We start from the raw sequence: 13,961 nt of genomic DNA on the forward strand, positions 1-13,961 counted from the left end.
AGATTCCAGTCTCTCTCTCTCTCTCTCTCTCTCTCTCTCTCTCTCTCTCTCTCTCTCTCTCTCTCTCTCTCTCTCTCTCTCTCTCTCTCTCTCTCTCTCTCTCTCTCTCTCTCTCTCTCTCTCTCTCTCTCTCTCTCTCTCTCTCTCTCTGTCCTCCCTCTCTCACTTTACTGCAGTTGGTGGTGACAAACAGGAAGTGTGCTTTTTCACAAGCCTCCGAGGAAAAGGATGGAGAAAGAGAGGAGAGAATTAGAAAGAGCAAGGCGGTAGTCGTAATGACATGTATTTGAAGCGCTGGAGTGGAGCCAGAGTGGGCTAGCAGCGTGCTGATGACATCACCCTCCCCTCCTTCTATTCTGCCATTGAAACAAACGCTCTCTTCACAGAGCGAGAGAATAACAGAGGGAGGGAGACTGAGAGAGAGAGAGCCAGTACTGTTAAACCATACTGAGTGAATGAGAGCGGCTGTTTATCCGCTGGGCTCTAGGACCCAGCGCTGACAGGAAGAGTTACGCGAGCGAGAGAGCGTTGCTACTCTCTGCTGGGAGGCCATCCTCACCATTCCCTCTTTCACTTAGACACTCACTTTCACTCACACATTCCCGGAACAAAGTTTCCCAGTGCTGCATTTCAGACTGGACAGAGCGGATGATACTCCCGCATGCCGTCTGAGAACACGACTTAGTCTTGTTTTTGTTGATTTTCTTGTCGCAGTTCATCTTAGTGAAGTGCTTCCACTCTGCTGGATCCTTATGGGCCTCTCAGAGCCCCACAGCTGATCTGAGTGTGTGTGTGTTTGTGTGTGTGTACACGCACACGTGTGTCTCGGTGCACGTTTGACAGCATGCTCTTCTTCACAAGCCCAGGCAGAGGCTGAAACTTTGCCTACCTGCAAGTGAGACGGGATGCGTGGGTGAGTGCGACGGACATTAGGAGCGCAGAGCCAGCGGGACTGGCTGGAGAAACCAGTGCCTTCTTTTTACCCACAGTCCTCTCGTGGCGTCATGCTGAGTCTGCAGGATTCTGTGTTCTTTGAGATCAGCATCAAATCTCTGCTCAAGTCCTGGAGTGGGAACTGTGAGTAAGACACACTGATGAATACACTGTGTGCTTTATGATGATAAAATGTCCTATAATGCTTTTGCGTATATAGTCCAGGATAGTGCATGATGTTCCTTAAAAGTGCTGGCTGCGACAGGCCCGCATACACACCCTCCTCTCTGCATAGATGCAGATTAATATGGATCGATGTTGGTGAATGTTGCTAGTACCTGAAATTAGGTTCGCCTATGAGTTGCATGATTGAAGCACATAGTTGACTTAAAGGATAGTTCAACAAACGTTTTACAGGGTCAATGATATGTTTTGATCTTTTTCAACCCGTAGCTTGAACTGTACCACTTGATGTGTTCAAACATCATTCACATTCTCTCTTGGGTCCAAAGTGCCCAATTGTGTGTGTGTGTGTGTGCGACTGCTGAATCTTGAGTTAAGCAATGTGGCTCTGTCATTGCCTCTTGCTCCTCGCTAAGTTCTTCACATTGTTTTCTGTCTCCCCCTCGTCTGATGTCCTCTTTGAAGGTCTTGGGTTTCACATGATGACGGCCTGACAGCGTAGGAAGTGTTGTGTAGGATAATGATGGAAGAGCCAGTGAAGAGTCCGATCAATGAAAGGAAACATTAGCAATCCCAGTGGAGAAAAAGAGCAATACTATCGTAATCCTACACGCATACTGATATAGACACACACACATGCATACGTAAGCACCTAATGTATTTCTTAGGAATATACTTGTTTTTTAGGACTTTAAATGGGTCTGCTGGACCTATTGATTTGATATGTACATGAGTTTGTATTATGAGAATATTAGAGGATTAGAACTACATGTTTAGTACATGTCTGGAAAGTCATAAGATTTGATTATTGTGAAATCTGATTATTGTGAGTTTTTGGAACTAAATGTAATGATTTGCACATTCACATTAGTTATAGGCTATTCTAAATATTTTAATTTATTTTATTCATGAAGTTAGGCTTGTGTTTTTCCACTTTGCATCTATTATGAACATGCAGTTATCAATGAGGTATGATTTTTATTTTTTTATTGTTACCAGTTTTTTCCCCCCACTTTGCATCTGTTATGAACATGCAGTTTTCCACTTTGCATTTCACACAGATGTCCAAGGAATCCTTTAGTCCTTTTTGGATTCTGTTGGTCACTGTTGACTAGGGTTAAGTAGATCAACAGCTAGTGACGTCTAGCCCTGTTGGAGAAATGTCACTTGGATTGGCATGCAGTAAGTCTCTCTCGCTTTCGCGCCCTCCTCTCTCCAGTCTTGTGTGTTGGTGCCAATTCCTGTGTGTTGGTGCCAATTCCTGTGCGTTGGGCCTCTCTGCTCAAACAATGAGGAGCGAGACCTAGTTTCAAGAGCTGGCAACAGTAGATTCTTCCGATCTTCCCACTGCCCATCTCTGGTTAGAAGTCAGGTCAAAGACATAACTTTATGTCTCCAAATAAGAGTTACTAAACAGAATACACTGCAGGTGAAATGTGTGATGTAGGTAGATGTATGTAGGTCTGCAGATAGACTCGATTGGTGGAATCTGGGCATGTTGAGACACTATAAAAATAATGTTGACACTATTAGAGCCATAGCAGATTAATCTATCCCTCTTTCAAATACACAAATACAGCTCCTTTACACTCCACCATGCATGAAGCAGGTGGAAGCCCACCATGGAGAAGATAGGAGAAAGTTTTAGTTAAAACCGCTGCATTTTTGCATACGGAATGTGTCAGAACCCATACTCATGTGTTGGATTCTCGGTGTTCAATCATATAGTAATGGTGGAGATTTACATGTTTATATCTAACTACCCTGAATCATAACACATCTGGTTTAATAGCAGATGAAAAGCTACAATTGTATTAAAATGTCGGGAGAGTTTTGCTGACTGCAAAGCATGTTGAGTTAAGTTAATTTACATGATTATAGCTAACTACCTGAATAACTAATTGAATTTGAAAATAACTAATGATTTTTACAACGGAAATTAATCAATCAAAAATGTACTTAAACTGGACAATGACTTACTTCTAGACCTGATGTACAGCCAAAACAATCTTTGCTGCATTCATTTCCTATTATCACTGTAAAGGCCCTTGCACACTGAGTCTGAAATTCGCGTCCGAAATTTCCGCACGTTAAAATATAAGTACGACCTCACGTTATGTCAATCACACTTGCACACTGCCTCCGAAACTTTCGTCCGTCATAATTTTTTTTTTGCGCGCGTTTTTCGCATCCGTAGCAAGCAGTTTGAATGATGTTTTGACAATTCAGAGCTGCTTTTAAACAATCTGTATTGTAAAAGGCGCTATATAAATTAAGGTGACTTGACTTGACTTGTGTATGTGGCGTGCAGTTACTTCAATGCAGTTACTTTATTCAGCTTTTCATTCCCGAGCCCAGTCTTTGATACCTGAACTGCATCAAGCACACGGGTGATCACTGCAGTGAGTGAGTGAAACCAGTGATAGCTTCTGTCTGGGCTTTAACTAGCTGAGTATAATGCAGATGATGATGTCATTCAGGTTATTTGATCTCCGTGTGTGATCGGCGTACTCTCTCTTAGACAGACCGCATCCACATGACTCTCCTGGAAATCATATTCATCCCTGTGTGTGTGTGACTGTGTTTGTATCTCACTTACACAATTAACTCTTTCCCTGCCATTAGGCTTGCTGTTATTGTCGGTATTGCCGTTGTCACTGGTGTTTAGCTGCAACACCGGTTATATCACTTGCCCACCGTGGAACCCCCTCCACACTGTAAAAAATTATGCAGGAGGGTGTTAAATACAACCTGTGCAAATCAGTTATATTTTACTTAAGTATATTAGTTAGCAAGTAAAATATATAAAAATGAGTACATTCTAACTACACTACCTATTTATTAAAAGTAATATCTGCAACCTTAAAAGAATGAGTAAAACATACCCCATTATATTAGTTCAGTGGTCACAAATTGCGCATGCGCCAACTTCAACGTCCATGCGGGAATCACGGAATTCAAATTCAACGTCTTCCAGCGAGATGACGAAGTGTTGAGCTCTAGGTAAGTTTATTTTGTTTGTTTGTTGTTGTTTATCGTGTTGATATAATATAACGCAAATGTTAACTTATTTAATAGTCAAATTTACCAAAAGATTTGTAATTTGCTCGCTTCTGTGTTCTGTTATCCTTTCGGCGCCACACCCATAGCTGATGATATCTAACGTTAACGTTAGTCTGAGGTTGGTCGATTTCGCGTTGATAGCTAAGTTACAGGGTCTTATACACCTGCAAATGCGAGTAAAAATCTACATTTATGAGTAAAATATTCGCTTCCATATGCCATTAGTGTTATGTACATGGCTGAAATTAGTGAACACAACAGAGTCGCAGCGCGCAATGCGTCTGTAAGTTACAGAGAGAGACTGTTGACGTTCTGAGGACAGGGTAACGTTAACGTAGAGAAAATAATAATAGCAGTAAAACTGTTAACGTTAATGTGGTTTCCTTGCATTTATATGATGATATGTGTGTTAGAAGGGATCAAATTATAAAGTAGGCCTACTTTTGTTTTTGTTTATTATTGACGGATATGATAATTATTGTGTGCCTTTCTGTTGGGTTCTTTCATTTAATGTTGGCCCTATGTCAAAAACGGTTTGGTGTTAATATATTTGGGTAATTTGTTAATTTTTTTCGTATGCATGGTTTCGCGATGTGCTTAATTTGTTATCCATATCCTCCTTTACAAATATTTAACGTACACAAAATTGTTCATATATTATGCTAGCATATCACCTAACTTTAACTGCTGCTCTCCTCTTTTGATTTTGCATCATGCAGATGTAATTGTGCATCATGTAAAAGCAGTCTTGTTGTTTTTTAAGCAAGCTTACATTGATTTAAGCCTAAATGCAGTTAATTTATGTCTTGATTAAATCTATAATCAAAAATGTATAATTAAAAAATGTCTTACTTTGTTTCTTCCACAGAAAGATCTTCATGAAAACAGTTGAAGACCGTGCAAGAAGAATTATAAGTTCAACCACAGAATGTTTCATCCCATGAAGGCGTTTATTTTGAATGGGAAGTGTTGAAGAAGTTTTATAACGTAGGCTAAGTGGTAAAACTTTACAATAAGGTTTCATTTGTTAGCATTAGTTAATGCATTAATTAAGATGGACTATTAATGAGCAATACAGTATTTATTAATCTTTACTAATCTACAGTCATTCATTGTTCATATTAGTTCTCAGTGCATTAACTAATGTTAAAAATTAAAACTTTTTATTATAATAATTTATTGGTAAATGCTGTAGAAGTGTTGTTCATTCTTCGTTCATGTTAACTAAAGTAGTTAGAGTGATAGTTCACCCAAAAATGAAAGTTATGACATAAATTACTCACATTCATGTCGTTTTAAACCTGTAAGACCTTCTTTTATCTTCAGAACACAAATAAAGATATTTTTAATAAAATCTGAGATTTCTCTCTCCCTCCATTGACACATTAAGCGGTTTAGTTCAAATTGTCTGAAGATAGACAATCATTTTATATGACAAACATATTACATTTAGGCTTTTATTCACATAAACATTGATCAGCGAACAAACAGAAGCTCATTGGTTCTTGCTGAAGCTCAAACATGCTGCGTAACACGAGAATTAACCTCATTGGTTCTCGCAGATCAAGGGAACATGTTTTAGCTTCCGTTTACCATAACTGATGTGGGAGTTGATTAATGTTAATATGTTAATAAAAGCCTAAATGTAATCTGTTCATCACAAGTGATTGTCTTTCTTCAGAACATTTTTACGATCTCTTTATGAACTTTTTGAAGCTTCAAAGTGGTACAGTAGTTGTGTAGACTGCAAATGGAGGGACAGAAATATCTCAGATTTCATCAAAAAGATCTTTATTTGTGAATGAAATTATTATGGGTTTGGAACAACATGAAGGTGAGTAGCCTAAGTGATGACAGAATTTTAATTTTTGGGTGAACTAACCATTTAACCATGTTAACTAATGAAACCTTATTGTAAAGTGTTATCACGTGAGTGATATTAAGTTGTATGTCGCTTAAAATTTAATGTTGAATAATGGTTATTTTTTATTAATTTGTGTTAAGTTTATAAAAAAATTAAATGTTTGTTTGTATCCATATAGCATGTCAGTCCTTTGAGGTAAATGAGATCAGCCTCTGCTCTTATTATAGATCCACCACCACACATTACATCAAATTGTGTATTTCTTTGTGTTTGAAATAACAAAATGTGTGAGAAATTTAAGACTGTTGCTTTTAATGTATATTCTGACTTCCCATTATTTTTAAATGGACAGTGTTGAAGAAGTTGTATGTAATGTGAGTCATATTAATGTAAGAGGACTCTTTTGTAGTTCCTTTGTTAGTTTGAAATGTTTGTTTTTTGGTCAATAAAAAGTAATACATGAGCTATCCTGTGTCTGGCCATTTTTAGGTAAATTTAACCATCTCTGAATAAGTAATGTTTAATTATTTCTATTGACTTATTATTATTAATAAAAATTAAGTAGATGGACTTTTGCCTGCTAACAATAGAGTAATTATTACTCAGTAATTAGCTGTGTATCGTATTGAAAAATATTAGGTAGACTTTACCTAATTTTGTTTAGTATGTCATAGCCATTAAATGTAGGTACACTTTATTCAAAAATATGGGATGAAATCTACCCAAACAAAGTGAGTGCAAATTGTTACCTCAATTTTATTGGGTAGATTCTATAGGTTTGTTTTTACAGTGCAGAAACAAGCAATAGCATATGTAAGCAGATGCATATGTAAAATAACGCGATCATCAACATTAAAAAGCATATAAATCAAAACTGCCTAACATTACTAAATGACATGTTGACCCAGGCTTGGTTATAGGACTGTGCAAGCATTAGGGGTGTTGATGGACTCGATTTACTCCATCTATGTTTTGATCATCGTTCTGAATCCAATCTGGATGTAGTCTTTGACAAAAAGTTGTTTTTCTCAGCTTTTTGCTCAAAATGTTCCCTTTTTTATGAAACTTGCCCACAATATGAAGTGTTGATAAAAAAAGAATGCATGAAGCTAGAATAATGTTTTGTTGTTGTTGTTTAAAAGCAGAGGGTCTGTTCTTTCTTTTGATATATTGCATATTCAGATATTCATACTACAAAATATTCTGGGGGCCATGAAACTTTTGTGAAAATGATTAAAAATTCTGGCAGTGGCTGGCAACTTTTTTCAAAAATACTGGTGGGGAAAGAGTTAAAGCCACATTTGCATGAAACTAGTTTCCCTGTGGAGCTTAGGTAAATGTGTGCTGTAGACATACAACTCCCAGATACGTACTCATTTAATTTTTTTTTTTTTTTTTTTAAAAGTTATTAGCGTTAATAAATACAATACAAAAATATATATAATTAATTGGTCTGAAATAATACAATAATTTTTTTAAAGCCCTAATCTATCACAAATGACATTACATGTTATTATTGTAATATAATTTAAATTCAATGATCTGAAAATACTTCTAATGAGTCTTCTTTTTCTTCTTTAAAGAATCAATAGCAAGCATAATGATTAATTTATTGAATAGACCAGGGGTATTCTATTCAATTAAAGTTCCAAGAGGTCCGGTCTCTGGATTTCCTTCCCAGCGGAGGTCCAGACAATACTTTTTTGGAACAGTTATACATTTCCATTGGGGCAGCCATAGTGCTTCGTAAAAGACAATAATCCTAAACGCTCAAAATAGCCATCAAAGATGAGAATCTTGGGCCCAGAGAGCCAAAGAAGTGATGTCTAAGAATTTTACCAATACTTACCAAAAAAGTAAATATTTCTCCCAACTGGACATTAATAAATATATATATATATATTTTTACATTAGACACCTCTGTGTTATGGCACATAGAAGGCATTGGGAGTGGGACTGAGAAAACATATTGGGGGGAGGTGCAGGGTATGGACCATTTTTATATTTTGCACAAAGTAATAAACTACTAAATACAAACAATGTACAATCTAATAATCAAAACTCTCATGATGACAAAACAAAGTTAACTAATAAGGTTGTTTTTTTTGTCTTCCCTTGCCATCTCTAAATAATTTTCCAAATTTTAGCATTGTTTATTACAAAATGCTCTTAATATGCTGATTAATAATGCTAAATGTATGGAAAAATACAAAGCGTCTAAAGGTTCCTTCCACACATTAACTTGTATCAAACCTGGTTTAGTTAAATGGTCGGAGTCATCTGTATGACAGGTATAAATAATTGTATTTGCTGCATTCTCGTTTTCTGCAGCGTTTTAGCATATGTTTCTTTTTTTCGGCTCACTGTGTTTCTGCTACTGTTGTTAAAATAACCTTGTCATCTGCAGCTCTTACGCTGCATTCAGAAAGTGAGACTCAAAGGTCATTTAGAAACTAATCTGGTCCGAATGGTGGTTCAGGCAGTATTTGCAGTGAGTGTGAGTGCTAAAGCACTCAGTGCCCAGCTGTGTGAGTTCACATGCAGTCAGGGAATCATGTCTTGTGTAGCTCAGAGTATCAGAATGTCCTGCAAACAACAAACAGACTCTGCATTAATGGCCCCTCTGTGCGAAACTATTCCATGTGACTCTCTCCCTCACTCTGAGGTACAAATATGTGCTATGGGGTCAGCAATGCAGCCCAGTGTGTCACAAAATATCTGGCGTATCTACCAGAGGAATGAAGAGAAAGATAAACTGAGAGAGACTTCATTTTTCTTCCTCACTTCTTTTGCTCATCCTTTCTGCATCACTGAGTGGAAAAGTACAAACAATGTTAGAGTGCCTGCCAGGAGGCCCGTTGGCCAATCAGATGTGGACCTGAGGACCCTGTTATGCCACCGGCCAATGAAAGCTGGCAGTGTGACATCATAGGGATGAGGAGGTGTTGCTAAAGAGGAAACAAAGAGTGAGTGTTTGTACATAGACAAACAAACACACAAACAGCTCTGGGGACAGAGTTGTGCGAATGTGCGTGTGTCCCTCTTTCATCCCCTGAGTGTGTGAATGTTTGTGTTTTATTATTGAGATGTGGGAGTTGCTAGGTGTGACCCTGTGTTCTCCTCTGAAAAACTCATTAAGTTTCACAGTGAATTTTTTTTTATTCATCCTCCTATTATTGTTTGGACTTCTCTCACCTCATCGTGGTTTCTCCAGCAACCTGTGGGAAGTGAGGGCAGGGATTTCCTGAGCGGGCTTGACATGTGACATGCACACGCACGCACACAGTTTTTTTTCCCAGTCTTTTTGCATTCGCGGCTGGATTGAAAAAATGTGTGATGCACATTAATCCACAGGTGCAATCTTCTTCGGTTCCTGGTTGCAATTAATTTTTATGTGGAAGCTGTCAAAAAATCTGTATTGGCCTCAAATTTGGTGCACCATGACGGCTTTGTCTTTTAATTACAATTTTTTCTTCATATTTGCCAATGCCAATGCCAATTTTCGCTTGAACACCTACTAAATTATGCATTCAAAATGCTTGGTAATGATACATATCTGTCTCTCTTTCCTGACAGCCTCTGTCCCTGTAAGCAACAGCAGTGTGAGTAGGCGAGGAGCATCCCCCTCGGCCCCGCCCAGCTGGGAGAAGCGTAGCATCCACCTCGCCACCATGTCCAGCATCACCATCGACCCCGAGCTCAAGCCCGGGGAGTTTGTCATCAAGAGCCTTTTCGCAGAGTTCGCTGTGCTCGCCGAGAAGAAGATCGAGGTGGTCATGGCTGAACCTCTGGTCAGTACTGCCCGCAAATTTATAACAGAAAACAGAAAACTGAACATTTAATATAAAATATTACATTTACATTTACATTTATTCATTTAGCAGACGCTTTTATCCAAAGCGACTTACAAATGAGAACAATAGAAGCAGTTAAACTAACAGTAGGACAACAATACGTAAGTGCTATAACCCCTCTCAGTTTAATTTTAGTGCAGGTTTTTTTTTTTTTTTTTTTTTTTTTTTTATAGAATAGAAGAGAAGAGAAAGTGTTAATTCTACTGAATCAAGTGCTGCCGAAAAAGATATGTCTTCAGCAGTTTCTTGAAAGTGGCTACTGACTCAGAAGCTCTGGTTGAGTTAGGCAGATCATTCCACCAACAGGGAACAGCCATGGTAAAGGTCCGAGAAAGAGATTTTGTGCCTCTTTGAGATGGTACCACAAGACGACATTCGCTAGCAGAGCGCAGGTTTCTGGATGGCACATAAGTCTGAAGTAATGAGTTTAGGTAAGAGGGAGCAGTGCCAGTGGTTGTTCTGTAGGCAAACGTCAGTGCCTTGAATTTAATGCGAGCGGCAACTGGCAACCAGTGCAATTGTGTGAGGAGAGGAGTGACGTGTGCTCTCTTCGGCTCATTGAAGACTACTCTGGCTGCAGCATTCTGGATCAATTGTAGAGGTTTGACTCTACAATTCTAGGCATTATTACAATTCGGTACTAAAAATAAAAATGTATCATGTTTTAGTGTTTGGGTCCAGTAAAAATGTTAGCAGGGTAAGTAAAAATTGAGGTCAGCAAAAGTAAAATCCTTACTTTTGAGCTTTGGTAATCAGTGTTGTGCTAGTTACTAAGAAATAGTTACTAGTTACTTCATTCAAAAAGTAACTCAATTACTTTGTTGATTACTTGCACCAAAAAATAATGCGTTACTGTTAAAAGTAACTTTTTAGTTACTTAAAAAAAAAAAATTCTTTAATGTTCCCATTAATGCCCTTTTATGCGTTATGGTCTATACAAACACAAAACTGACTTAAACAGAAAGTAATTTTTAAACACTATTTTATTTGAGTCAGACCAGCACAAACTGAATATATCACAAGGATTTCTGAGGTGACTCACTATAATGACTCGCGATCTTCGCAGTAGAGAGAAATGCACATTTCATACGGATTACATAAGCAGATAGCAGTCTGTAGTCTGTTTTCTTTCGTTTTGAATTGTTCTGTTTAAAAGTAGACATGTCTGTGAGGCAAGTAGGTTACCTTATACGCCGAGTTTCGGTTCATTTATGAGACGAACTCCAGTTCACGTGCCGGCGCCTCCATTTCGTGATTATCTATCGTCTGCTATATTTACTTCTTATTTATTAAATCCAGGCAATTGGTTGATGAAACATTGATTAAAATTAAGATACAATTAATACAAAACGAAATTCACTTTAAAGAAAGGTTTTGTGCTTTCTGTTTGATGTCTCTGCAAGTATTAAAGCATCTTTTAGTGCCGCTTTCAGAGCGCGTCGCGTCCGTAACGGAGAAATGTCACGTCCGTAACATAGTTTTTTCCTCATAAATGCGAACACTAAAAATAAAATAAAATGAATATTTTGTTCTGTGGAGACTGAGAGCCAACCCTTCTTCATTCGGTGGGTAGTAGTTTGCGCAGTGTAATTCACATAATTACTAAATAATATTTATTTTATGCCTATAGAATTCAGCCCGTATAAATGTGCATTTTCTAAGCTTAGTGTAACATTATTGTGAAATTGATTTATTTATAGGCTATTTGCTATTAGTATAGTAAAGCCTATGTTTTTATCCAACTAGGCTATGTGTGGGCCTTATGTAAAATACGGGACAAATAGCGTCCCTTATTGATTTGATACGGACGCGTCATTTTACTTGTAAATACGGGACAATTCCGTATTTTAAGGGACTGGTGGCAACCCTACCACCAACAATGCGTCGCTGCTGTAAACACGTTAGGCTGTAGGCTACACTTCAGCCAAAATTAATTAATTTAAAAAAGTAACGGACAAACGCACCATATGGTAACGGTAACGGAGTTAATTTATTTAAAAAGTAATGCGTCACAGTATGAGTTACTGTCAAAAGTAACTGCGTTACTGCCCAACACTGTTGGTAATATAGCTCTGGTAATATAAATGAGTTGTATTGCATTTAAATGAATTGAATAGCATTTTTTTTTAAAGAAATGTATTATTTTATTCAACAAGGAGTACAAACAGTATTTGTGTGACAATTAAATTGATCAAGTGACATTATAGACATTTATAATGTTACAAAGTAAAATATATATTTATTTATTTATTTATTTAAATAAATGCTGCCTTGGTGAGCATAAAAAACTTCTTTAAATTTCAAATCTTAGCACCCCCAAAACTTTGAAAGGTAGTGTAGGTTATTGATATGGCACAGTATAATTCATTCATGTCCAAAAGTTAGTCGACTTCTGATGAAGATGTGTTTTGTGTGGTGTGACAAGTTTTGTGTTACTTGTTACTCAGGGATTGAGTGAAAATTCAGTTGTTTGAACATGAGCTTGAGCCTGTTGGTTTAGTGGAAAAAGAGAGGTTGTTGTGTGCTTTTTCAAACTTGTGGCTCAACAGAACACACACATGTCCTCATATATTCCCAGAAACAGAAGCAGAGGTTTGGATTCTTGGAATGCTGTTATGTTGGATTCTTCTCAGGGCCCCCTGTGCTGAAACACACACACACACACACACACACACTGTTTCTCTCCAGACTTGTCCTTAAACGCTTCCTCTCTGTGTTCGCTCCTCTCTCTCATTGTGTGTTTACTCAGTGGTAGATTGAGCTCTCTCAGTTTACTCAGCAAGAGTTTAAACTGGTAATGACTGCATCTAGCAGCTGCAGAGAGGAGCTGCTTTATAAAACAGCTCTCTGTCTTTGAACTTCCCTCAAAATAAAGTGTTGGTTCAAATGTAAACCAGATAACAGAGCATTCTAATTGTCTTCCTGTGAGTAACCAGCAGTCATTGTCATTTTACAGAACTGGAGAGATTCATTTTCTCAGGGCCTGAAATGGGCTATATGCACGCATAACTTCCGCGTTTGATGCAAGGATGCTCTTGCTTTTCCGGTTGGGGAGATTTAAAGGGGAGGAAAACCGAGGAAAACGGGATTATGGCAGAGTCTTCAAAATTTACTGTCCTCTCGTCTTTGAAACGAAACTTTAATACGTTTAGATGTAATTTTATATATAGTTATGTTTATTTAATATAATAAACAAAGAAGCATAAACAAAATGAGGGGTGTCTGTTTTGTCTGTTTTTGTGACTAACGTTTCTTTAGTATAGCAATAGAGTATAAAAACCAATATAAATTCTCGGTATAGCATTGGACTCTACGATCGGCGGAAGTAATCCAGCATCCTTAGACCTTCACCGGAAATACCGCCGTGCATAGAGCCCATTCAAGTCTTAAGGGTGACACATTATGCCTCTTTTCACAAGATGTAATATAAATCTATGGTGTTCCCAGAATGTGTCTGTGAAGTTTTAGCTCAAAATAGCCCCCAGATCATTTATTATAGCTTGTCAAATTTGACCCTTTTTGGGTGTTTTTGTGTGTGTCCCTTTAAATGCAAATGAGAGAGACAGAGAGGCTCAGGAAGAGTTTGCAACTTTTAGACACACCTGTACGTTTCTGAATGGTTAGTGGATACATTTATGTAGTTGTTGTGGAGTTACTTGTCGCTTGCGAAAACCAAATAGTGGCGCCGTGGGTGGAAACGTGCAGTTTAAGGGGCGGTAATATTATGATAAGATCCCCTTCCTACGTCAGAAGGGGAGCGTTTATTTTTTGACATGCTTGCAGAGAAAGGCTTACCAAAACAAAGTTACTGGGTTGTCACTTTTTACGTTTTCTGGGTTGGTAGATGCACCGCGGACCCGATTATAGCACTTAAACATGGAAAAAGTCAGATTTTCATGATATGTCCCCTTTAGAATTGGGGCAATTCCTCATGTAAATGGCTCACATTGGTGTATTAATTCACTTTAGTAACACAAAGGCGTCCACAATTGAAGAACTATTTTACTCCTTCACTCAACTGTTATGCTGACCTGCTCTTTGCAGTACTTCTGCTCTGAAAATGG

At 37.9% G+C, this 13,961-nt stretch overlaps 1 protein-coding gene across 8 annotated transcripts in view; it reads left to right on the top strand.

The window, feature by feature from the left end:
- The window catches only part of fryl (furry homolog, like), a 144,129-nt gene that overhangs the window by 65,752 nt on the left and 64,416 nt on the right, over window positions 1-13,961 (top strand). For 5 of the 8 annotated variants that reach the window (XM_056259821.1, XM_056259815.1, XM_056259816.1 and 2 more), the window contains one exon: window positions 9,620-9,834. In XM_056259821.1, the coding sequence (XP_056115796.1) occupies window positions 9,715-9,834 (120 nt within the window). In that variant the 5' untranslated portion in view covers window positions 9,620-9,714. Of the gene's footprint in view, window positions 1-804; window positions 1,078-9,619; window positions 9,835-13,961 lie in introns of those variants that run through there. The other 3 variants (XM_056259819.1, XM_056259820.1, XM_056259822.1) reach the window with 1 other exon arrangement.

Source organism: Rhinichthys klamathensis, unplaced genomic scaffold (assembly GCF_029890125.1).
Source record: "Rhinichthys klamathensis goyatoka isolate OS25496 unplaced genomic scaffold, OSU_Roscu_1.1 h1tg000170l_1, whole genome shotgun sequence".
NCBI lineage: Eukaryota > Metazoa > Chordata > Actinopteri > Cypriniformes > Leuciscidae > Rhinichthys > Rhinichthys klamathensis.